General features: G+C 38.7%; 1 protein-coding gene across 1 annotated transcript in view; it reads left to right on the top strand.

Moving 5' to 3' along the window:
* CD2AP (CD2-associated protein) overlaps positions 1–27,217 on the top strand; it is a 68,747-nt gene that overhangs the window by 19,408 nt on the left and 22,122 nt on the right. Inside the window, exons 4-9 of the mRNA XM_009701095.1 lie at positions 7,437–7,590; positions 11,336–11,436; positions 15,827–15,947; positions 18,416–18,600; positions 22,238–22,346; positions 26,315–26,406. Coding sequence (XP_009699397.1) covers positions 7,437–7,590; positions 11,336–11,436; positions 15,827–15,947; positions 18,416–18,600; positions 22,238–22,346; positions 26,315–26,406 — 762 coding nt within the window. The remainder of the gene's footprint in view (positions 1–7,436; positions 7,591–11,335; positions 11,437–15,826; positions 15,948–18,415; positions 18,601–22,237; positions 22,347–26,314; positions 26,407–27,217) is intronic.

Consider the following 27,217-nt stretch of genomic DNA (forward strand, 5'->3'; position numbering starts at 1 on the left):
ATTTGAATCTGCAGCAGGCACAAATATTAATAATTTAACTTTCTGAAAATATTTCTCCAACCATTTATGAAACACTGCTATGCACAGAGGGTCCACAGATGTCTTCTGGCATTGCTTGATGGCGGAGAATTTTATCTGCCAGGATGTTGCATCCTTGCTTTCTGTACTCTCCTGTTTGAAGCATGTGAAAACTTGTAAATGGGTAGCTCTGCGTAAGACTCTTATAAGAAACGTTTAAAGGTATTTCCAGAGCCATGCAACCACTACTGGCCTTTGAGTGAGTGGTGTGCTGTGTTGAGGAACTACAGCAACAGTCACTCCCACAGCAGTATGTGTCCGCAACTCCTCTGAAAACTGCTGGGGATTCATGTCAGCTGGAAACTTTTTTTCTAACCTTAGTCTAGAACAGAAATGCCTTTGACTGGGGTGTACAGAAGTCAGAACATGAAGCATTTCAGTTTTGGAAGACACAAAGGTGACGAGTGATGCTGCATTGCTGTTGAGGGTGGGTCAGCACTTAAAAAATAAACCCAGTGATTTACTGTTAAATGATCCCTACTTTGGCCATAAATTAGGCCAAAAAACATCAATCCTTGAAGCGTGTTAAACTGGCCAGGAGGTAATTTGTCTTGCAAAACAAAGGTTATCAAGTTGTCCATTCTTCAGATGGTAACTACTTTCATCTTTAAAGTGATTTGTTTCTGTTTTCAAGAATAATGTTTAATCCTCTGGGGAGTCAGGGGCAGCTTGCGACCTCTCCCAGCTGAGCTCTTGTGTTGGGAGGTGGGACCTGCTCTGACCTCCTGAATGCTCCAGGGAAGGAGCTCAGGAACTTCTAAGCTGTTTTGGTTCATAAATTGTCTTGATCTGTCCCTTTAGTTCATGGCAAGTGTGGCAAAGGAATGGGGCAGATAAGAATAGCTGCAAATTATTCACCTTTCTTTGCCTTTATTAAATATTTCGCCGCTGTGGGTGCCTGCATTGAGGATGAGAAAACGTTTTCTATTCAGGGAGGAGATGCTGCCAAAAAGGACATGGAATGTCTTTGATTTAAGAGACTGGAACTGTTAAAGCTGCTGTGTGCCTGCCTGTATGTTGTTGTAACTAACACTGCAAATGTGAGATGTAATGGGTGCTTAAATAATTAGCTATGTGAAGATTTTTGTATTCCAGGAACCAGTGTTTCATTGCACTTGAACAGATTATGGCTGACAGTATTTCATCTGTATGCAACTGTGTAGATTTTTATATGTATTTATATACAGTCAAACATATATATGTGTTATTTGTCAGTGATGGAGTTTCGCAGACTGTGAGAGGAAGAACTAAACTTGTATAAACAAAACTGTTGTCTGTGGACTTATCACAAGCTTCCAATTCCTCCCTCTCCCCTAAAATAAGTGACAGGTTCAATTCTGACTTCCTTTTTTTCTGCCCAGTAAAATATGAATCATAAACTTAATTTGGCAGTCTATGGGTTCTTTATTGCTGTTCTTATGGGGAAGAAAAGATGAGCAAAGGGGAAGAAAAGAGATGAGAGAATCGTATATGGAGGCTCAGACTCCTACCTTTGTGTGGTCTTAATCTCAGCCTCTTTAGGGACGGAGACCATTTTCTGTCGCTTGAGATCTTGCTCTAAAATGTACTCAGCCGGTAGCAGAAACGTACATAGCTTTTGTACAAGTTGGTGTTTTGTAGTTTACAGTGGAAATAATGTAAAAAGTCTAAAGATGCTTGTTCTTGGTATAATGACATACACAGAAGGAGATGGGCCACTGAAGTCTTAATAGTTATGCTTGAAGAATCTAGCTAAGGATTTAGGTTTGCTGGATAATGAACTTCTCTGTGCCCTGTAATTCAGAAACAGACTTCATATTTATAACCATCTAGTCCTCATGTCCTTTCAGACGATCTGACCTGCTTTCTGTATCTCCAGTGCTCCGCTGATTTTAGTGCTCTTTGCTTCTGGCTAGGGAAGTGGGGAAGGTCCTGCTGTCCACGCCGGAGCGATGCGTGGGCAAGCGGCTGATGCTGGGAAGGCTGCTTGCTTGCTTAAAAAGTAGGTCAGGACCGCCTGCTTATTTGTTTATTTTAATATGCATTATGAGGCTATAGATGAATTTAGATGTGTTAGATTTTTTGTCTGTATATAAAGGAAGAATAATTTTTGTTAAATATCTTACTGTACCTAAATGATTTTGAGATTTTGTATATAAATACATACATTTTCGTGAGGAATTTTAAACTGTGACAGGTGTAATTAAAACAATAGCCCCTTAAGATCACCCCAATTTTTTTTTTTTTTCTATTGAGTTAGATTTATATGCATTTTTGCATATCATCCTGTAGTGATTTTGGCAAATGTTGTAAGTGTTGTGAAATACGCATTTAGTGGAGATTATGGAAACTTCAAACCTTTATGACAAGTGCTGTAGTTTGCAACAGAAAGAGTGGGTGGTTACTTTCCAGTTGAGTGTGTTTTATGCCAAGAGACAGTCTGTGTTGACCTTCTACTGCCAAGTCATAAATGCATAAAATCTGTGTTGCTAATGGAAACACTGACAAGCCTTGAACTACAGCGGACCGGCATAATAAAAATATTAAAATTTCCAGCTGCAGTTAATGTCAGATTTTCATTTCAGTTTTGCTGGCAACTGGTGGTGGCCTCATCTCAGAACAAGCTGAAGTGTCCTGGAGGTTTTTTGTTGCAATTGTCACAGCACAGACTCTCTCTTGATAGTTTGGATATATGAGGCTGACTTAAAAAACAACAAAAACAAAGAAAGAAAAACACTTTCTTGTTATGAAGCGAATGAATAGGAGACTTGGGTTATAGTGGTACCTGAGAGATGTGACTTGTGGGTGGTGTTTGTTTTCCAACCACTGAAATTCAAGACAGCAGTTTGGGCAGAGATGTAAGAATTGCAGACTCTCATTAACATTTAACGCCAATTACAGACTTTTATTAATATTATTAATGAGGCATGTATTAATATTTGCATCAATTAGCATCAGTTTTCAGAGATCTAAACTGTTTGATGTCTTGTTTAGAAATTACTTCCTTTGTAAAGTCTTAACATGTCCAAAAGGTCAGAGCGTCATAACGATGATGCTCAGGGTGAAATTGCTGGCAGTGGTGATAGGTACGTATGTCAGAGGATCCTGATATGTGCTTTTGAAACTGAATCTTAGAGCAATTTCCTACTGTTAGAGGACTGGTGTGAAGTGCAGGTTTGTGGTGTAGTGGACTGCATGCCGGCGTGGAAACCAGGGATTCCTGAATTTGCTTTAACTTGGTTTGGTTTTAATGTGGTTTTTAATGCCTTGAGGAAGGATAATTAATGCTGCAGTTCCTCTTCAACAAGAAGAAAAAAACCAAAGTGCTTGCTTTACAAGGATGTTCTAAAGGGTAGTAGATTAAGTATGGAAAAAGCAGTTGTCAGCTTATCCATGCACTGCTTACTAACCCCTTCTTCTGCAGTTCTTTGTCAAAACTAGATTTATCACTGGCTGCTGTAGTAGTAGGCCCTTGTGCGGTTATTTTTCCTCTCCTTGTTGCAAAGCAGCTTTATTTGATGGTACGGTCACAATGTGCTTTCTGATAGACGACTTAAAATGTCACTATCAACGCTCTGATTCAAGCACAGCTGGTATCAGTCCATTACCCATGCCTGTTCATTGTAAATCTGATTGATTTGCAACTCTCTGCTCCTGTTTTTATCCCATAGTCACCTTGATCTTTTCCTTGCATCCTCTTTTCTTTTCTCTGTCTTAGATTAGAACTATTTCTTTTAACTGCATATTGAAGTGTTCAACTTTCATATCTTAGCTGTATTAGAAAGGTCTGGTGGTACCAGTTTCTCCCAGTGTCTGGTCATCCTTTCTGGTATCTGCTGATTCTTCATCAATAAGTCTTGAGTCTTTGACTCTGACTGCAAGATTTTCCTCATGTAACGACTGCTCACAGAATATTTTAGATCTTATTTTTAAATCTAATTCCACTATACTTTCTGTTGAAACTTGCCATTGCTAGTCTTGTGTTGGGCTTTAGAGTGTTTCCTACCTGTCACCACTTCAGTTACTGACTCAACCCTCCCAGGAATTTTGCTTAAGCACTCCTTCTATTTTTTGGGTCTTTGGTCTTTGTAGCGGTCGCTGCTTTTATCTCAAATGGTTTCCTGTTGTATGTAACCTGTCAATTACTTTGCTGCCTTTGATACTCTTACTGAACTTAAAAGAATATTGTCTGTTTACTTCCAGTTATTGATAAAGGTGATGCTTACCTTGCAGTGTGTTCTAGCATTTGGAATTGGTGTGGGTATTTGGTGTGTTTGTTTTTTTTTTTTTAATTAGAACAAGAAAGAGACAGAGGTTGTGTTTTTGACCAGACTGTGTATGTCTTCCCCGTTTCCCTTTTGCATCTCTATACTTTTCACAAAGTTACTGAAGCAGCTGCTTCTGAAGTCTTGTGCGAAGTGCAGACCTGGGGAAGGAGCCTGGAGCTGACTTCTCACCAGAAAGTGTTATGATTGAGTAACAGGTTAACTGGGGAAGCATTAGTTCATGAAGCAGCTGGAAGCTTTTGGAGGCTGTATGAATTGCATAGCAAAAGATTATAATTTTAGAAAACCAGGGACAGAACCACTCTAGGCAAGTTTTCAAGCACCAATGTGTCTTTCAGTTGAGCAGAATGGCCTTGTCAGTAAGGCAGATAGAATGGTGTTTTGGAGATGGCAAACTTTTCACCTGTAGACAAATTTAATTCCTTATGGTTTATCAGACTTGAAAGTAACAGGCCAAAAAACAACTATAAGACTGAGAATCACAAAGCCTTTGAAATGTGAAATATTTACTCAAATGGGAGGTAGACATGATGTTGTGCTATTCTGGAGTTTTGGTGATTTTTTTTTTTGACTTGGAAGATGGGATCTCAGCAAAGCTAAGATCTTCAGGGCAGAAGTCCCTGTGGATGAAGGAGAGTAACAGCAGGAACTACTCCTGTTTTCTGAAAAGCCTCTTTATGTAATGTAGATGAGTGGGTGGAAAAATTGTGCTGTCTGTAGTCTTCCTTATTCTACTTGCTCTGCTCTTCTGGGAAATAAGAGGCTGCTTTGGACTGTTTGACTTGAGGTTCGTAGTTTGTTTGAAAGCATCATTAGATTTCCAGACTTGCTGAGTTTTCCAGCTGGACACCTGCAGTAAGTAGCTTGCGTTTTAATGTACCAGAAAGCACCAGATAGGTCCTGACGAATGTTTCTTATATTTTTGGCATTTCATCAATGCATGAGTTTTGTTGTCTTAAAGCTCATGTTTAAGAGTTCACGTGACATTAGTAAGTGTATATATGCATTGCCAATATTGTCTTCAAATATCATTAAATATTTTATGGCAGTTACAGCTGCAATAACTGATGGAGTTAAGCAGTGGCTACTGATGGTGGATGCAAGAATTGTTCTGAAGTGGATCACAGAAAACTGCAAAGTACTTAAGGGTGTTTGCTTTCCTCAAGACATTGTAATGCTGCGATGGTGGGAAAGGTGATGGGCTTTGAGGGTCTTGCTAAGCACACAGACGCGTGAGATTCAGCGAATGTAACACACATGGGTTTTCAGAAAGCCTTTGATAAAGTTCTCCATCAAGTTATTGAAGGAATGAAGTTGCTGTGAGACTGAAGGAAAAGTTCTGTTGTGGATTGGAAGATACTTAAAGAATAAGAAGCAATGGACTTATTAGTGACTTGTCAAGATAGAGGAGAGTCGACGATGGGATCCTCCAGGATCTGGTTGTGGTGCAGGCTTTGTTCAGCATCTCTGGTCCTCTGGAGAGGGGATTTAACAGCAAACACTCCCATTTTGTGAGTGCTATTAAGCTCTTATGTAGTTCAATGCCATACTGATGGCAAGGAGCTAAGCAGGCAAGAAGGGTGACAGATGGATATAGGTAAATGCCAAGAAATGTATATAAGAAAAGATAATCCATGTCATGCCTACATGGAACTGCTGGTTGTGAGTAGAGCATCAACTCATGAATATCTGGTATTGTCGCTTTAAGTTCTCTGACCTCCTCTGCTCCGAGTGCAGTGACAGCCCAAAACACCCCCAGGATGCCAGGTGTCATCAGATCTACTGAGACCAGGATGGGGACAGGCGGCTAGATAGAGGGTTAAGGGAATGGAGCAGCTGCTTGGTGAGATGGGGGCTGACAAGGCTGGGACTCTTCAGTTGAGAGGATAAAGCCAAGGGGGGATATGATCAAGGTTTACACAGCTGTGGAGGTAGTGATAAACTAAATGCAGTGATGGGGAGCACACGCTGGGACTATAAGTGTCAGCTTAAAGCAGATTAGAGAGAGGAGCTTCTTTATGTAGCAGAAAGCGAATATCTGGTGTCTGTTCTTGAGGAAGCTGTGGAGGCAGCCGGGACCATGGGTGCAGAAACGGATGATACAGCTTCACCTGCAGACATGAAAGGGAGAGGGGAGGGGATGTATCTGTCTCCCTAATGAAATCCTTATGGGTGCTCTGGGAATGTGGGAGGATCTGGGTTGCAGGCCAGCTCTCTAGAGTGTCTGGGATTGCAGCTGCTGGGAGCTGCACTGCATGGGCCATTGATCTGGCCTAATAGGTTTCTTCTTGTGCAAAGTGATGATTTCCTTCTTTCAGAGTATCTGTTCTTGGGTGACATATCATTTAATGAGCTGATGCAGTAGAGTAACTGCTGCGTACATGGCCTTTTCTGTCAAGAGCTGATGCTTTCTTGTTTATAGGCTTCTTAGTCTTGATTGGCACATTCAATTCCAATGCTAACACCTTAATTTAGAAAGATAGGAAGGTGGAAAACAATTATCAGAAAAATGATGTCTCTGTTACTTTCCTCCTACACCTTTACCCTTGCTTCCCCTCACTCTGTTTCTTGTATCTCACTATCTTTTCGACTTCTGTCTTTCAGCAGTATGATTGCATCTTCTCTTTAAACAATCTTTGGGCTTTGAGGCAGAGATGATCACCTAATACAGTTTTATATAAAAAAATATTTTATTTAATGCCCTACCCTATAGGTCTATCATTGAAGTAATATTTATAATTTGAAAAAAGTTTTCAGATATGAACTGTGACTTAAGAGTTGTAGTATGGGGCTTCTGGGCTCAAAGCTACTTTTCTTAGGGTTGGAGTAGATAATTAAAATACTGCCCCTGTTGCTGAATTTTCTCAGCACATCAGCTTACTGGTTTACTAACATAATTATATGGAAGGGTCAAGTTTATTAAGGCCTCTAGTACGTTTAGGTGCCAGATGCCGTGATTTTTGAGTGTAATACATTGTTACACACCAAATGGTAAGTACCTGAAATCTGTTAGTCTATGGAGTGCCTGTCTAAAACCACTGACTTCTTGGGTAATTTAAATGGCCTCTCAGTCTTTTAAATCTCTTGTTTCAGGAAGTTAAGAAGGATGTAGAGCCCAAGGATGATGCCATACCAATCAGGAGGGAGAAATCTGGCAATGTAGCCAGTCTTGTGCAGCGTATGAGCAGCTATGGGCTTCCAGCAGGAGGATTTCAGCCTCATCCCCCATCCAAAACCTTCAAGAAGAGTATGTAGTCTTTCCAATTTCTTCAATTGCGTAAGCTGCTGATGTGCATTTTTTTAATAAACATGAATTATTTAATGTCTGACTTAGTTTTAAGGTTGTACGGAAAACTACAGACATAGGAGGAAAATCTTTGATTCTAAGCCAAATTCTGCTCCTGGATGCATGGGCAGAAAGCTTACATGTAGTCCTCAACAGCAGCAATAGGATGGATTTTCTGGGATCAGGATTTAGACCCCCTTCCAGATTCCAGAGGATTGCTCTGTAACTTCATTTGAGTTCTGCTTGTATTGTCAGGTACCTGAATGAGAACTGCAGGCCTGTTCACAATAATCAAAAAGTCTTCCTGTGGTAATTTCTTTTTAAACATAAAAGTTTTGTCGGAAATTCAGGGCTTTGTGACAAGGAAACACTCTGTAGTTCAAGTTCCTCTTGTTTGGTAGGCTTGCTTCTAGTGTGAAATGAGGTGGAGTTGGTGGTGTCTAAGAAAAAGTAGTGGTTTTCCTTTGATTGTAACTGCAACCCCAAGGATGATCAGGAGTGCAGACTTGGTGCCTCTGTATCTGTGGTTTCTGTGTTTTAATGCCAGTATTTAAATCAGGGTGGCTAAAACCTAGAGCAGAAAACTTATTGTTCTCTACATCCAGAAGATTGACTTGTGATTTGTGTTTGGACACCTCAGTCTTAGAAGAGACATTGCTCTAAATTACTCTAGCTTCCTCTCTCTTATAAGGGATTGAAGGCATTTATGATTTAAGCTGTCTGTTTTTTTTTTTTTAAAAGAATTCAGAACTTACTGTTTCTGGTATGTTTATGCTTTGAGTTTTTGCCCATAAAAGGAGAAGAGCAACTAGTCATCTTTTAAAGCCCTGAAATAGAACCACCAGATTTACAAATTTGTTGAAACCTTCTCCTAGACAACTAAGGATGTTACCTTCAAAATCACTTTTTAGTAAATCTGATCTGTATCTGCATATTGGCAACAGCACATATGTGCCTGTTAGATGTTTGCATCGGCAGGCTTTTGAAAATCTAGCCAGAAAGATTAACGGTGCTTCTGTTAATGCAACCAGGCTCTGAAAGGGAACCAGCATGATCCTTATGGGTCCTTGCAACTCGAGATATTCTAGGATTCTGTAATTCTATGAACATGATCTGATACCAGTTCAGGTGTCGGCTATTCATTCTGGTCTCTCTAACCCTGGAACGATCCCATATTCAGCACATCTCATCCTCATGCTGGTGGCTGTGGCCGGGGTAGTAGGTACAACTTGGTCTCAAACTCTGCAGTGCTCTGGCTAGTCGCATCCTGCTAGAAGAAAATGGTGTGCAAGCACTTCCTTTAAGCACACAACTGTTTACTTGGCACAATGACAGTATCTGTGTTTCAATTTTACTTGCTGTTCCCTCTTTCCTGGCAGACTGTTTAAACAGCTCCTGCAGATCCTGTTTGCTTTCTGCCTGGCAATTGCTCACTCCCTGAAGGTTTCCAATGCTTAGTCTTCTTTCCATTTCTGGTTCCTAACCTGGTAAAATGAGATTTACAATGTTAAAAGCAAAGTTAAGCTTCTTTAATAGCAAGTTTCCAATGTGTGGTGAGGTAGGTTGTCTCTGTCTGGGAAGTCCCTTGTGTTGTTCTCATGTGCAGCTCTCAATGAATTCAGGTATTTTATATCAGGCAGGTAGTAAACTGCAGGCAGTATTCCTATCAGTTAGATGGCTGCCTTTATTTGGGAAAAGTAAAATACAGAAGGTGTGCTGAATTACGACAATGAAGGGCTAAATTTAATTTACACTGTACAAAACAAATAAAACCTGAAGCCAGACGAGTTGTTTTGGAAGCAGAATTGCCTGGGAGCTGCCAGCCCAGCAGTACTGCAGCACCACATGAAGCTGGAGTGTTGTTTTCTGAGCAGATTGGTTAGCTTCCTAGGTTAATCTAGGGATTTTTGAAAACTGGAAGCAGTACTTCCTAAACTGACTTACTGAAAACAGACCTCAAGTGAGAGAGGGTTCTGGATGTGAAATGCATCTGTGGGTTTGTTTTCTCCCCCTCTTCCCCATTTAGATAAAATTACAATATGAAAAGGAATGCTGAGATCAGATTTATACCAAATGACCATGACTTTTTAATTTGCCTTTTTTTTTTGGTATCAGTTAATCTCATACAAAGGAGGAGCCTTAAAAGCGCCGTAGGAGATGGTAAAGGCCAGTGAACCATTTATTGCAATTACTGTTAACCTAACAATCCCTCTTGGCTGATGTGTGAGTTTCACTGGAGTTAAAAGAAGGGTGTATTATGTGGGTGATTACGTGTTATTAGAAACAACCCATAGAGGTTCATGCTTTTGGTTTATTTGTTTCCTGCCCCTTTTAAGGTCTTTAGAGCACAGACCGTATACCAGCATGTAGAAGATTGGTGATGTGGTGAGCGCTCTCTCAGAAACTTTAGATCCTAAATATTACTCAGATGCCTGATGTGTTTTGTACTGAGGATGATGGGTGTGGTGGTCTTCTACACATCTGACTTTGGACTTTCAACACTGCTATAATAAGACAAGGATCAATGTTAGAGGCAGTATCTGTGTTTTGAAATGTTTTTACCCAGCTAATCTTAATTGCTGAAGCTTGAGTATGAAAGGAGTACAAAGCATAAGAGAGAGTGTGGAAATTATACCGCTCCTACAAGTTTAAGCTTTACCACTTCAAACTTTTGATTCATATTTTCACTTAAACTGTGGCAGATTGTTTTTAAGGAGGATAGGGAGTGTGTGTGGGTCATAGCTCAGGATGACAATTGCTTTCAAAAGTGTGCTGGATGCTCTATTGTGGAAAAGGTCTGAAGGCATGGTCTCTTGTTTGAAGGAGAAATGCCTAAACTCTCCAGGTTCCGCAGCAGCATCCCTCCAGGATGTGCACAGAGGAGTTGGGTAATCGTAGCTTCACATTGCTCTGACTGGAGGGGTTGTTCGAAGCCACTTCAATGCTCTTCTCTCTCAGGATGTCATTTTGTGTTTTTAATGCCTGCAAAGCTTTAATGATATGTGGCAAACATCTAAATACTGCACTTTATTTTAAATTTGCCTTTGTCAAACACTGCTAATTGAAGCTTAGGTTGAATTTCCCAACTCCATACTGACACTGAGAAGAGGGAGGTTTTTTGCATTCGCAGATAAAAATGAGTTTGGATTTTGAAATATGAGCTGAGCAAATGTTAGCATTACCTCAACCTGTAGTTAGCAAGGTCTTTGTTAGAGGGCAGAAAGGCTATCGGCACTTCAGTGTTCTGCAGAAAAAAACATGTTACTTTTTTCAGGATTGCTTAAAGACTGGAGGCTCTAACTCGCACATTTTTTCCGAGCAGGTGCTAACGCTGCAACTGGCAGCAGTTACCATTCCTGCAGATTTCGGTCAGGAAATAGCTTGAAAAATCATTGCAGTGGGGATTTATCTGACTTTCTTGTGTCAACATGTTTTTTATAGCAATGTTGGTAATTGGCAATGTAGTGTTTGTAATTTGTTTGTAATCGAAAGTCTATGAAGCTCCATGGTTTTCAAGATCCGTCTAAGATATGGCTTGCTAGCTTAAAGTGACACAAACAAACTGGAAAACCAGCAGCAAAAGCTATGTAGCTTTTTGGGATGATTTATGGGTCTTTTGGTCAGATTTGATCCTCAGGAGCTGAGTGTAGGAAAAACTAGTGTTCCTTTGCAAGTTTTCTTATTTTTGCCGTTTCCCTTGCATCAGAGTCCAAGAAGCGGCAGTGCAAAGTACTCTTTGAATACATCCCGCAGAACGAAGATGAGCTGGAACTCAAGCTAGGGGATGTGATTGACATCAATGAAGAGGTAAGCTGTTTTACAGAGCTGATCACCTCTTTCTGTGGCCAAAAGTAAAATTTTTTTTTTTGCTGATTACTTGAACTACCAGGACGTTGGAAAAATAGCATGGGAAGTAGTGGTTTTGAAGCTAAAGCTAATAGTTTAGGAGTTCTTTCTCTCAGGATCTGATCCTAAATCAATGAATACTAGATATTTAGGGGAAGTATTTGATCATCGCAGCAATGAATTATGATATTACACAGATTCCTTTTTCGAAAGATTTTTACAGTTCTTTGGCCCTGTCTGTGATCCTTGTTTTTAGGATGCTTATGCTAAAACTGACCGTCTGCCTTTAAATTGACATACTCTAACTTGGTTTAGGTGAAAAATGTTATTTGACCTGATTTTCCAGTTTCATGCTTTCTTGCAAACTCATTGAAGCGTTGAACTAATAGTAACAGTATTCAGCACAGAAGCCTGTACCTGTAGTACAATATAATTCAACCCACTTGCACGAAAATATGGAGCATACAAATGCACTCAAGAACATGTTATTGTTTCTATTGCCTTCCTTTTCCACCGGGTAAGAAATACAGTTAAAGATATCTTGATGTTCAGACTTTCACGGCAGTGGTCCTATGTATTTGAGTGGGGATTTGGGGTGGGGGTTTCTTATCTTTTCCTACCTACATGCTTCCTCTTGGTATCTGTTCAGTAACAGCTTGTGTTGTGGGAGGCTTGAATATGTGGGAAGAGTGTCTCTTACAAGAGTGAAATCTGTCAGGGCACCTGCGGAAGAGACCAGAACAATTGTGGAAGGAACCTTTTCAGAACTAGGTGGAAGATTTCTGCGCAGAGTGGTCTCACCTTCACTGGTGCCATCTCTTCTTACTACCTCCCTGAGGGTCTGAGGAAGGAGAATATTGACCCTTTCTTTCTAGGCATGTCTCTGGTGGTGATTTTTTTTTTTTTAAAGCAGCTTTATGAGATAGCATTTTTCACATGTGTGACCTCTTTTGAAGAGAGTACTAACTCTCCAGGATCCTGGCAGTTGCCAGGAAGGACTTTTCCATTCTCCTAGCAAGAAAAAAAGTTATGCCTTTGGATGCATTTACAGTAATGACTTCTAGAATTTATTGTCTTTGAATAAACAGAGCAAGTGACTTGTGAAAACCTGCTCACTAAAATCACAGTTTCATAAATACCATTGTATGTGGGTATTTTGTAAAGGAGTGCTACTGGATAACGTCCCCTGTTTAATTTGTGGATAGTGCCTGTACACAGCAGTCATGACTTTGGTCCAATGTAAGCGTTTACAAGAGATAGCATATTCAGTAAACTGTTGTGGAAACTGCCATTTAGGGTCACACACGTCAACATCCAGAATTATTTTGGGAGGAGTGTTCAGTGTGATATATCAGAGATGACCAAGTAGCCAAACAGAATAAAAAGATCAAAGCATTTCCTCATCTGGTTTCTTAAGGAAATGTGGATTTTATTTCATTCTTCTAAATTTTTTTTGTTCAGTCCCCATGCTTCTTCCTTTCCTAATGATTTGAAAATACATATTTGTAGTACCCCGCCTTTGCTATTTCTGAGAAAAACTGTTAATCAAATTTTTAGGCAAATGCTGCCAGGTAGAAAAATATTGCAGCTATTAGCATAGAGCTGTTAGCAGGCTAGATCTGCTTCACAAAACTCTGCTCATGGACCATTGGTTATGCAATATGCTGGGATAACTTGTCTTAAGTAACTTGTCCTCACTATTGTGAGAATGATTTGCTTCCATTTGTACATACAAGGTGCTATTTATGTATATGCAGTTAGCTTGTGACTTTTACTTCATTTGGTTACTTTTTTTAATGGGGAAGTAAGGTAATATCTGGTCCACAAGGGGATGAGTTTTACCGGTTACCTGAGAATAACTCAGTATTTAGCACTTGCAATCATTTTGGTAAATTAAGTACTTACAGTTGACACTACTAATCTTGAGATCGAAGGTGGGAGCAGATGGGTTCAGAAATTAAATGGCTAATACTGAAGAGAGCAGGCTACAAGGATCAGAAGTAGCATTTTGGGAAGAAGGCCTTGTGTTATGTGCTGGCTACAATCTGCAGGGTTTTTTATTTACAGAACATGTGGGTTTTGCATGCAAAATACACACACAAAGCGCATGTGATAAGTGTATCATTGCTGTAAAACTTCTGTTTCTCCTTCATATCTTCCCCTTGCTCCTGTCAGATGCAGCAATAAACAGCAGATTTAATTTTGTAGTATTATATTAATAGTATTTGCGTGCTGTGTTATTACACGTAATCGAAATTCATATGACTCCCATTAGTGGGGTTTTTATTAAAAAATAATAAATATCAGATTGGCAAAACTGCTTGTTTCAGTATTTTTTTTTTCTTTTTCCCTCCCCCCTTTGTTTAGAAGTCTGAGTTTTCACCATCTTATAGAAATAAGTTGATGGAGTTCACGCTCAGAAAGAGTACCGATGTGTGTACCAGAGCTGTAACTCCCTCTTGTGGAAATTGTATCATGTGGTAAGATTTTGAAAGGGAAGATAAGAGTTGTGAAGTTGTCATCTGTGTTGCTAGGGCCCAGATATGCACAGATGGTCTCCACCAAAGCATGTAGAACTTTTTTAACCTGTTTTTTAATGTTGATTAAAGATACTTTTTCTGGTAATATAGCTTGTATATAGTCAGTTTTTTTTAAAGACAGCAAGAAATTTTTGGTTTATTCCTGGCTGTCTGTGAACTGGCATCACTTTGTCTTGCAAGTCTGTAAAGTGCTTTACTGACCTTATTTCTTGACAGAAGAATAAATGGGTGCTCGAGTTGTTTTCTGTATCGTAAGCATTAAAAGTGCCTTTCTCATGGCTCTTGAGTGTAGTATGGGTGAGTCAAGGCATTTGAATTTTAGTTTTCTGTAAGCACAAGGCACGGGAGCCTGGTCAGCACTTGTCAGTAATCTATGCATAAATTTATTTCAGAAAGCCAGACTGTGAATTTGAACCGTCCAGAGCAAAGCTGTGTTTGAGGACCAGGATGTCTTTAAAAATAACAATACTGTTTTCATTGCTTATCTGTCTCTGTAGCTGCCAGGTTTTGCATGCGTTCTGCTTGCCTGGAGGTAGGCTAGCATTTAAAAACTATGTCTGTGTGTTGGGCGTAGTGACCTACAAAACAGAGCTAAAAAAAGATAATATAAACAACTGCTTTGTTTTTTTTTTCTTCCCCCTGTTGCTTTTCTTTCTTATCTAAAAACAGCTTTTCAGCCCCAAAACAGAGCAATTGAAATGAAATATTTGGAAAATTTATTTTAATTATAAATTTAAAATAGTGCTCATTAGGCAAATACATTCGATTTTTTTTAAGACATTTTGAAAACTGTTCATAAACTTGAAGAGCACAATTCTTATTGAGTCTTCCAGTATTGTTTTACACCATCACCTATGCATGCCCAGCTTCTGCTTGTTCTGGCAAATGTTCCATTAAATTTTGGAGTACTGCAGTGTAAATGACACACCAGGAATCCAAGCACATAACCGGGCATTAGAGTCGTCATGTTCCCTAATTCCTGAACAGGTTTATTTCCAGTGGAAAAATGAATTGTTCTGTGAATAGCAAAGCCAACAAAATTTGACATCCAACAGACTTCTATCCTTAGGGCTACTGTGTGCCACTACAAAATCCTCGTGCATCTCAGCTGCCTTCATCAGCTGGCCAGCTCTGATGGGAAAGTGTCTGTACCTTCTGACACATCTAGAGCTAGGCGGTGCTGTTCAGCCAGTTACCTCCTGCTAGAAGGAATGGACAACTTAGTTTTCCATCACTCTGTGATGTCCTTAAGGACTTTTGTCTGTTCTACCCAACTTTATCTGTAGAAATTATATCTTTGAAACCTGTGTCTTTTGATGAAAATTGCTTGAAGCTGTTGAACGGATGTGAGGCCAGTGAGAATAGGACTGGTGGAAACTGGACAAGACAGAGAAAAAGACAGATGGACAGCAAGAATACATAAAAATTTCCTTAGCCAGGCTAAAAGTTGCATCTTTATTTCATAAACAGTTTAATATTTTCTTCTTCTGCTAGATGCTTAATGCCTTTTATTCTGTCTTGTCTTGAGAAAGTTAATGAACGTTTTGCTGCTCTTCTGGATTAATCCTCATGGGGCTAGTCTCATGTTTCAGAATCATTGCTGTAGTGATAGAAGTGACAGTAGTTTTTTTTTTTTACTCTTTTTGTCTACCATTTCTACATCTTTGGTAGATTTCTTTAAAGAGAAATCATGGTCGTTTCAACTTTCCCACAGTTGTTTGTAGATTTTCTTTTTTATAAATGAAGTATGGATGGAATTGATAGGAATTTCCTTTTGCTTTATTAGTAATGTGCAAAACATTTCTCTACAGGTAGAAGAAGGCTGGTGGAGTGGAACGCTAAATGGCAAGACAGGGTTGTTTCCTTCAAACTTTGTAAAAGAGTTGGAATTGATGGATGATGGAGAAACACAGGATGCTCTGGATGACACAGGTGGTATTCTGTTTGTTGTAAACCTTTAGCAAAGTCATCTTAGATCTGAGGTATAATTTGGAGTATTATGGTTGTAGTACAACAAAAATGATAAAGAAATCAAGCTTCCTAAGAATGGTGAGTATTTAATTTCACTCTAGAAAATATTGATGCTGAGTATGAAGAAACTTGTCTTGCTCACAGTACACTTAATAAATTTGCAGTCAAGGTCTTGATCTTGCAAATGTATGTCCTGTGTTGTATCACTAGAAATTTTATCATATTAAGAGTTGAGCTTTTTTAAGTGTTGGATATAAAATTAGTCTTCCATTTAATAGCTTTTTTTAGTCTTATTCTCAGACATGAATTCTCTAACATGGAAAACTTAAGCGTTTAACCATGTCAGTTGAGAATTAAAACTTGAATTGAATAGTATAGAGAGCCACAGCTGAAAATGAGTCCTGGGAAGGAGGCATTTATTATGTTTTAATCTAACAATAAAATATTTTTAAGGCAGTTTTTACATGTATCCATTCCTTTGTGGCTATGACTGTATAGCTCAGGCAGAAGCAGACTGTCTGTGACTGAACAGTAGCTGAGTGCTGAGTGGTGCCAGGCAGGTGCCTCCTTTACAGACAATTACTTTCTTCCCTTGAAACTGCACTTAAGAGGCATTCTGGCTATGGAGACCTGTTTGAAGGCTGGGGACTTGTGATGTGATACTGCTGGAATGGGAGTAGTTTTTTGGGAACATCTTAACACTACACGGCCGTCTTTAAGCACTGACTAACTAGTGTTCAAGGGAAAAAGTGATTCCCCTCCCCCGTCATTTACAAGATATGCACCATCATTTACAAGATGTTCAGTGTCGATTATTTCTAACAAGGGTTTGCTCAGAGACAGGAAAGAAAAGTCTGGCTTGGATTTTTTTTTTTTATTTTCTTTTTTAGTAAATTGTGGAAATAATTGCAGTAGCGTAAAACAAGAGTTGTTTGACTTGAGCAATCCCAAATTGCTCAGTGGCTCTCTCCTTGGAGGTCAAGTTCCCTGAGTTTTGTGGGGTCTGGTGAGATGTGTTTGCAAATGGATATGTGTTGATCTTAATTCCCAAATACTGAGATCAGTGGGACTGAACAGTAATTTGAAGTAATTGTATTTTCTGTCAGTAACTAACAAGTTACGATTTTCAGCCCTTCACAGCCCCAGGGATTGTATTTAATACTCAGTACTTTTACAGTCAGAATCTCAAGTACCTGCTAGTTCTTTCCTCACTCCTGGGAAACAGTAAATGCCCCATTCACTGAGCTACAGTTTTTCAAACATGCAACCTGGACTTTTCTCACTGATGAAATTTCTAGCTATTCTTTTAGTTGTTTAAGAGAGATATAACTAAGTGAAGAGTAAGTCATTGAGGAAAGATGAAAAACTGAAGTCAAGAGGCTATGTAACTTCAGTATTATCAAAATCCCTTGAATTTATGGGTGAGTGAAGAGGCTTTAATCTTTACTGCAATTCCCAGGCATGCATACACTGAGAAGAACTAACTGAAAGGCTAAAAGATGTGGAGGCTATTTTGAATTTGGCTTATAAAAGCTGTCTATTTTCACATGACTGTTTCCTGGAATTTAGCATGTGGAAATAGTTTGCCCATGAATACTAGTTTGTAGGTTTTAACAGATTTGACTAACTTAAGAGTTTTTAATTTTTAAAAGCTCCTAACACCTAAATTAAGTTCTTCTCTGAGCTACATTTTTTGGGGGTGGATAAATGTTGTCCCTTAAAACTGAAAGATTAAAAGAGCCTTAAATACTTGTTATCTACCAGTGATTAAGCTCAAACAACTGTATCCAATTTGAATATTTAACTCATTTTAAAGAAGTTTTAAGTATTAGGTTAAAAAGCTATTTAAATAAATATGCAAGAAACTCTTTTCAGGTATTTTTTGATACTGCATTTTGAGCAACAAGAAAATTTCACTTTGATTCCTCGAGAGGCATCACTGTACTACTGAAACACACTGTGTTTTCTTGTGGCTGTTGAAACATGCTAGGACTCATTATGGCCTTTTATTGATTATTGCTTTCAGCAGGGATAGCTGTGCAAATGACAGGCTTTTAAATGTTGGACTGAAAACACATCTTCAGAGAATGTGTAAGCAATGTTTCATAAAACTAATGGAAAACATAACATTGACATTTAACAGGCTGTGGAACCTGAGTGATAATTGAAATGACAAAAAATATTAGTGATCTAATGACTTAGTTGCCAGAGTATTCAATGCAATAGTGGTGTCACTTCAAATGGTCTTATGTTAAATATACAACCAGAACAAATGTGAGGTATTACAGCTAAGTAATGTTCCTAGAAAAGCTGTTTAGCAAGAGCAGTGCACACAGCTGTGTTACTTCCACTTTTTTAGCCCAGAAGAGCAAATAAATAATTTCAGGTATTAAAACAACTTTTTCTTTCTTTTTTTTTTTTACTTTCAGAGTCTGTTTTCAGTGGTCCTACCTCACCCGTGGTCTCTCCAGGAAATGGGAGTGAACCTGGATCTGGACCAGCACAGCCAAAGAAAATCCGAGGTATTGGGTTTGGAGATATCTTTAAAGAAGGCTCAGTGAAACTTAAAACAAGATTATCCAGTAATGAATCGGAAGATAAAAAGCAAGATAAGGTTTGTAGCAGTTCATATTGTTATTTTTGGGTTTCCTGTAAAAAGAATTTAAAAGACATGGAATCTGAAGACTTAATATCTTACAGATGCTGAATACATTGACCTTTTTAAAATTTGTCAGTATTGTTCCATAATCAGACCATAATTGGCTCATAAGGCTCTTGTCTATAAAACAAAACAAACCCCCTCAGACTTCTTTGGTGATAAGTTGTATTTAACATTGATTCCAAAAGGTCTATTCAAATGTCTTAGTATTTAAATCATTAGAGAGGGAAACCCAAGCTGATATAAAAATTGTCATTTCAAAGCCATGTGGTGTAAGACATAGTAACTTCTCAAACACATCTATAGTACAAGGTCTCCCATAGTTCTCTCTTTAACAGACTTTGTATACAACCTGGGACAAGACCGTTAACTTGGCCTTTAAAACAAGGAATACTTTGGGGTTTCTTTAGTTTCTGGTTTGTGGTTTTTTTTTTTTTTTCCAAGTTCTGGTGGATGTTGAGATTGGTAATGATAGCTGACACCTAAAACAGCAATGTAAATGTGTTCTTCAGGGAATGCTGCCAAGCTTTTGGCTTTGGTGATGTCATAGGTTAATGAGCTGCATAAACTACTGATTGTGTAAGCCTGAAGAATACTGTTCTACAATTTTGCATCCTTTTTTGTTTTCTCTTTTTTTATGAGTGAGTGGGAAAACGAGCACTTTATTCTCTATATCAAACTTAAAGCTTAGGAGAGAGCAGATAACGTGATGATAGCAAAATTACTTTAGTTTGAGTTTTGTTTTGATCTGAACCTGAGTGTGCTCTTACCCTTGGAAGCACAACAGTGATGCTTAGTCCTTTATCTTGAATTTATGCATCGTTTATATATGGATTTTCAGCTTTCGATAAATTAAAGGCAGCTGAGATAATCCAGTGTTTCAGTTTTTACTCAGGTGTTCAATTCAAGAAAGCTTTTAAAACCTTTGTCCAATTTCAATTTTCTTGTCTGTAGGTTATTGTCATTAATGCTGTTTTGCTGACTGATTTGCTTTCCTCTGCTGCTATGGAAATAATTGTAATGGTGTAGGGCAAAAGGTGGGGTGAGTTCCTGGGAAAAGAGTAGGGACAGAGACTTCCTTGAATGTGTTTTCCCTCTGTAGCTGTACTAAGAGCAGTGCTCATCCACCTATGAAACGGTGTGTGTCCTCTTTGTTTCTGGTCTAGTCAAAACCTCAGATGATTCAGAAAACAGAAGTTACAGGAGTGTTGCCTTCTGCTTAAGGCTTGAGGAATGTTATCTCCTAAGGAGGGTGGTGTTCAGCTTGTAGAAGAGAAGGCTCTGGGGAGACCCCTTTCGATATCTAAAGGGGACTTAAGAAGGAGAGAGACTCTTTACCAAGATCTGTAGTGACAGGACAAAGGGCAATGGTTTTAAACTGGGAGGGGTTTAATTTAGATTTAGAAATAAGGAAGGAGTTCTTTATGATGAAGGTGGTGAGGCACTGGAAGAGGTTGCCCAGAGAAGTTGTGGATGCCCCGTCACTGGAAGCGTTCAAGGTCGGGCTAGATGGGGCTTTGAGCAACCTGGTCTTAGTGAAAGATGGATTGGACTGGATGATCTTTAAAGGTCCCTTCCAACCCAAACCATTATATGATTCTATGAGGGCACAAAGATTTTCCTTGGCGCCCTCCAGGCTTTGTCCCTTGAAGTAGGAGTCTGTGGGAACACTACATCATCATGTGAATGCTGTTAGACTAGAGTTTCAGGACCTAGCTTTCAGTTTGCTTTCTTGTCCTGAGATTGATCATTCAACAGTGTGTTTCCCTACTTTCTACTTTGTAACTTGGGAGTATAAAGAGCCTATCTAAAGTATGTTCAATTAATGTGAAGTCTGCTCAGACATTTTTGAATTGTGTTTATTTGACTGTGTGTAAACACTAAAATATGTTGGCGCTGTGTTTTGTTAGTTGGCTTATCTGAAAAGTTGTTGTAGGCTGTTTCTCAGCAAGAGGGGAAATTAAGTGAGAATACAGTTTTGCATAGCTTAAAGACAATGAAATAAGCAGTTGAGTTTAGCGCTTAGTATTCCACTTATGCTTGTTGCCAAAGTCATCCCAAAGACGGACAGACTTACAGAACAACCTCGAGAGCCCTAGGGAGATAATTCTCATGAAGGTCTTGTGAAAATGGATGGCGGCTTTGGATTTGTGCTCAACTCGCTTTGGAGTTAGATGGAGGGATGCTGGAGGGGCATTCTCCGTCTTTAAGCCAGTAAAGAAAAAAGCTGTCATCAGGAAACTCTAGATCAGAGAGGGCTTTTTTCCCTTGGGGAATTTGGAGACTGTTCAGCGCAGGAAGGCTGAGCGCTGATGTATCTGAAGTGCTTAAGAGGATATATGCTCCTGCAGGAGATAGATAGGTTTTAGCTTGTCCCAGCATCCTCCCTGGGCTCAGGCTATTTATACCTCGTCGGCCTAAACTTCCTCTTGCACTTCTACTTGCATCTCATTTTAGAAGCGGGGAAATGTAGAGAACTATTTCCATGTTGGACTTGTTTAATCTCATAGGTGGGTTATTTTAGTCCTTCCTTCATATAGCATTCTAGAGTGAGTTAAATTGCATAGGTACTGCAAGAACATCCCAAGTGGCCGTGGCTTCCTCTATGGTATGTCAGAGGTACCAAACACCAGCCCATAGGCGTCATCTGGTTTTAAGGAGAGTAAATCTAGTTTCTTTGGTAGTAGAAAGTCTGCGAAGTTTAACTGTAAATGAAAATGAACAGAGTAACTAAAGGCAATGGGATTTTTCATGTCAGTAACGCTACTGGGGCTGCTCAGGTAAGTCCTGACTGTAAGATCATATTGTGTGTTTATAGCTCATAGGGCTCTGAAGAAGTGGCTGCAACTGAAGCTGTCTGAATCTTCCTGGCAGCTCAGTAAGTCTCCTGGTGGGGGGGCGACACCAAAACAAAACCCCAAAAAAACAAACCAAAAAACCCCAACAATTATTTTGGTTAGATATTAACTCTGGAACTTGTTACTAGTTGCAATACTTCTGTGGCTTTTTGATTCAGGAGAAATCTCTAGTGACTTTTATCTGTTCTGGTTCTGTTCTGTATGAATTGCTAAGAGTGAAGGGAAGCTGGGATGGGCTTTCAAGTGCTCTTCCATTTGTCCGAGTAGCTAAAAACTGGTTGCCTCTTGCCTCAGCACTGCTGAGTTGCTGCATGGCTACTGAATATTCCTGCTTTATTCAGTGCAAAGTAAGCATGGTCAGTGAGTTATTTTCAGCAGAGCTGTTAAACAACTGCACCTGTTCTGTATTGGAGGAGGCAATTTTCAGGATAATGGAACAATAACACTTGGAACTGCTGAAATACGATTGCAAAAGTGTATCTGACAATGTCCTGAGATTGGTTTCCAGTTTGAAAGCTATGCCATGTCTTTAATTGGTAGACAGAATTCTCATTGCAGTGGCCGTAATGAAGTAACTGCAGGAAGTTAAGTACTTAGTGGCAAAACTAATTCCATTTCTTGGAGATGGTCATTCGCATCATCTCGGCTAATGAAAACCTGAGTATGTCCTGTAGCCTAATCAAAAGTAAAACTCAATGAATTTTTATTAACAAAGTTCTTTCTCATTCATATAGCCATCACCCAACCATCCCTCTGGAGCAAAGCTAATTCATTTTCCCAGCACAACAAAACCTGAAAACTCATCAGAAGTAGTAAAACCAGAAGCTGAAAGTAAACCAAAAGGTAAGGCTGATGGAACTTTACATCTATTACTTGGTAGCACTCTCTAGGGAAGTATTTGGTTGTCACATTTTTTTGTGTTACCATCTTAAGCTTTTGTGTATACTGCATTTCTGTGTAATGTTCTGTACCTTTGAGGAGTTGCACAAATGCAAAAGAGTCTGAAGGACGTTTTGGTGGCATTTTTGTGGAAAATGAATCAAAAACATTTGTAAGGTTGTCTCCCAGAACAAAATAAGGGTAGAGTACGAAGTTTTATTGCAACAGCCCCTTTGCATTAATGTGCTGCGTTGACATGCTCAGACTTACTTTCTGCCTAGTTTTTAGTGTTCAGATGGGATGCTGGAAATCTATTGCTATGGAACAGTCCCCTAACTCAGTTTCTGTCCTAGGCTGTAGAAGTGACTCTCTAGGCTCGGGATTTACTGTGGAGTTGCTAGTGCGTTATCGTAACTGTATGTGAAGCGAAGTTTCTTGCATCAGAAAGTTGGTGCTTATGTTTTGTTGAAGTCTGTTCCCTAGATAATCCAGTTCCATTGTGGTTCTGTTTATAACAACTTCTTTTTTATTTGTCTTTTTTATTATCTCTAAGAATTTATGACTTAATTTAACTACCAAATTGCATAGTTTTATCTAGAGAGATATTTCTAAGTCAACCCAAAACATCTTGTGGGAGTGCAACCCCGTATAAAAAATTAACTTCAGTTACGTGATATGTAGACAGCTCATTTTGCCTGGTTCCAGAGCAGACTTTTTTTGACTTCTGTATTGTAATTTCCAGTCTATTTTTGTTTTATGCGGAAATACCTTATTTTGTTGTAAGTGGGTTGTTTTACATGGAATGCATAATTTGCAGAAATAAGAAAACTGCAACAAACAATTGACTTTTTGCCTGTGTTCAGGAGTTGTGTAATCTAGCACAACAGGGCACTTGAAATGGCAGGTTTGTTAGTCAGGGCCCTAGTTTATCTGTAGCTATGGCAGTATATAGGGCATCTATGCCATATTTTGGCTTTGTTGAATTGGAAAGCTATAAATATCATGACCATGTTTACGTAGAGCTGATTACTGTCATGAAGTGTTTAATGTAATGGCTTCTGAGTGGTTTATGCTTTGCAATGGCAAAACTTAAGTGTTTAGCAAAAGTTTGCATATGATCCATTCAATGGAAGTTGGTGCTTACTTGCAACTTTGAAATCTTTACTAAACGTTAAAATTGAGATAGTCTTGGGATCTTACTTTTAAACCATTCCAGTGCTATTGCAGTAAGAGCCATCAAGACAATGTGCAGCCCTGAGCATTGTGAAATTTGACTTGGCTTAATTTTTATGCAAAGTTTTAGACAAGTCTGCCTAAAAAATCTGAACATTCAGTACTGAACACTCAGCACATTCAGTATTTAGCTCTCTTTGTAATTTCAGGTGCATCTCATGCTAAAAGCATAGAAACTGGACTAGTCTGATAGTCCTGCTGAGTCTCTGCTGTCCAGAGAAAAGAATACATCAGAGAGGAACTTAAATATGATAGTAATAGATGCTGTAGGAGAACATCACTAGATAAGACCTGTAGACACCATTTAAGAACATCTTATAACCTTTGGAAGAAAGCCTGGTTTTCTTCCTTAGTTTTTTTTTTTGTTTTCTTAATATAGACTATATTGTAGCTTATGTATATCGTCCCTAGTTTCGAGAGAGCAGGTCTAAAATAAACTATGTTCAATATGTTACCAAATAAACAGAGATCTCTAAAATGTTTAGACTAGTGCGGCTTATTTTGTGGTGTGGCTCTGCTATTTCTGGGAAGCTTATTTTGGCCTCTAGTGCAAGTACGTAAAAAGTTTTGTTTAAAAAATAAAATAATCACAATTTGACCCTTCCTTGCCCCAGTTATGTTAGAATATAACCTCTGTGATTCCTGCTACTGTATTGTTAGTCTGAGTCTTTGGAAAAGATTCAGTTTTAAAGTACCTTTTATTAAAAATATTTACTGAAGTTTAGATTTACTGTTTTGTAAATACCATCTTAGATTTAAATGCTGGAAATTTAAACAGGACTCTTTCTTCATCTTAACTACTGGCAGAATATCAGGCTCACAAAGATGCTGCAGTGAGAACATATGCATACTCTTAATGGCTGTGGCTGGGTTTCTCGGGTGGTGCCGACTGCTGGGGTTTGCAGCCTGGCACATGTGGGGAGCCTGGCAGTCTGCAGGGTGCAGGGCTCCCTGTCTGCAGCCTTCTGGCGTGGTTTTCTGTCTGTTGTGGGCCTGGTGTATGTGAGGAGGGGAGAAGTGCTTGGAGGAGGAGAGGAGAAGAAAAGGATTGTGTAGTTCATCTGTACTGGCCAAATCCCCAGACAGTCTGGAAATGCATGTATTTTTACAGAATCAGGACGTATAGAAATGTGTTACACTTGTTCATTACTAATGAATAAAATCATCAGATTTGATAGATATTTGTGGTGTACCTGTTTGTATTTTTTTTTAAGTCAGTGTGATTTTTTTTTTTTGACCTTGATTTAAACATTGATCTCTTTGACATAGTTGTTCTTATGTTTCCATAATTCTTCACAAACCACAATATAATCAATCTATAGGTGAGCATTTTTGATGACTAGGTAAGGGAGAAAATAATGCAAGTTCTTGTACCTAGGATTACGCATGTGGTTACATATCTTTGTATATCTATATTAGGTATATATCTATCTCTCAAGCTTGATGTGCTTTCCATTTTAACATAGTGGTTGTCACTGATGAGGGTAGATTTTTATTTAAGAATGCAATTTGTGCATTTTTTTCAACTAAAGATTTGTATCTCAATTAAACAAAAGACAACAACAAGAAGATTAAACTGCAGCTGACTCATTTATTTTCTCACCATCCAGCAAAAGGCATCATTAAGACTTGCAGGTGATCCTAATGATGACACGATGTGCTGCTCTCTAACTGGGGTTTGATGCAGCTGCTCACCTCTGTATGTTGTCAGCACCAAATACCTGATAGGTTATGGCAGCACGTTGGAGTCCTTTTTGTTTTCTGCTTCTTCCTTAATCTGTCAGATACAGAAATCCAGCCTTTTTATCTACTAGATTATTTTAAATGCACTGGGGCTAGGAAAGGTGCAAAATTGCTTTGCAGTCAAGACTTCTATATTAATGTATTTTGGCCTTTCTCATGTTGTTTTTGTTCTAGTGTGGGAAAGGAAAACAAATCCTCCTGCTTTTTCACCTGAAATCGTTATCACAATTTAAAATGGATTAGTTATTGAACTGTACCAAATGGAAAGAAAGGAATTATTCTTTCCACTTTTGCAGAGGAGACTGTGACTGTCTACGTTGATCACTCAAATGAGCTCTGATTTCAGGGGCTTAGCAAAGGAATTATTTGCTTCAGTTACTTAATTTCATTGCAGAATTTCAGCAAATGTACTGCTTGGGTATTTGAAGTTTCTGTAATTGTACATGTTAATAAAGGATGTCACCTTGAAACAATTACGTGTATTTAATTAGGATTCCAAATTTGAAAGTTCTATCAGTTTTTAGAAAATACTATATAAACTCTCAACAAAAAGCTTGAAATCATATTTGTCTAAAGTAGCTCAAAATTTAATATATAACGCTATGGGGCGGGTTAGATAGGCTGTTACAGTTTTATCTGAGTAGGCTCCTCTCTCTTCCCTCTGAAGTGAGAGTGCTTGAATGGTGTTGCTGTTGTAGAAAAAACTGTTTGGAGCTTAAATCTTTGAAGTCAGTAGTTTATCTTCATTGCTCTGTAAATATAAAATCTTATTTTTCTTGTAATATGAATGACATAATGAATGTTTGTAAAGCAGTCTCAGATGGCTGGTCTAGAAGGGAAGTATGATTATAGTGTTAATTTCTGAACTCTCCTTTCAGACAGCGTAAGTGAGCAGTTATTAAGTATGTTACTATCCATGGAATGCAAATGTAATTAATTGTGCGGCTTTGTTTCAGCCAAGGAATATTGCAGGACGATATTTTCCTATGAAGGCTCAAACGATGAACTCAGCTTTAAAGAAGGCGAGATCATTCAAATTATCAGTAAGGTAAGCTGTTCGGTCTGCTTTAAGAATATCTATAGCTTTTGTGGATTTTGTAGTGGTAGGTAATGTGTGAAATATGAAAGCAGGAGAGTCTGTTGGAGTAGATATTCCTTTAGACTGATTTGTCTCATGTGAGAGTCAACTCTGTGCTTCTGCTCTTGGTGGATATACGAATGTCCTTAAGGATCATTCCAGAGTGGGAAGTTATCTTAGATTCCACATCGGCCAATCGGATCGGTATACACGCAGTACCAAATGCCTTTTCAGTGAGGAAACTGGAAAAGCTTTGCAAATAGCCCCTTTACCTTCAGAACTTGTACTTTTTCTCTGGTGATATATCAAGCTGACCTAGAGATAGTGGTTGGAAAGTATTATTGTGTCAAAAGGTGAGAAATTAAGATCTGTACTTACTGATTTAGATGTAAGTATTATGAAAAAAATTGAGCAAATGTTTTCAGTAGGAGACTGAAGTCCAGGTGGAGATACTTGGTATTTCAGAATAACCATACAGAGGTTAATGATACTGTCTGGCTACTTAGAGAAATATGTTTATTTAATTGAATGTTCTTATTTGTGTGAATATTGAACACACCTTTTTGAAAGGTCATCTTGTTGCAGAGATGATTTTAAATGAGAAATGAACCTACCTGTACTTAATTTCCCTGCAGTACTCTTGTTAGTTTTTGTGCTGTTATGTTAAGGAATAACGACCTGCCTAAAAAAAAAGTGGAAAGTTTGGGGTTTTCTTATTTTCGGCTTTCACACAGTTGCAGAAGAAAAGTAACACTTTTTTTTTCTCTTTAGGAGGATTTTA

This window comes from Cariama cristata, unplaced genomic scaffold (genome assembly GCF_000690535.1).
Source record: "Cariama cristata isolate BGI_N322 unplaced genomic scaffold, ASM69053v1 scaffold1685, whole genome shotgun sequence".
NCBI classification, from domain to species: Eukaryota; Metazoa; Chordata; class Aves; order Cariamiformes; family Cariamidae; genus Cariama; species Cariama cristata.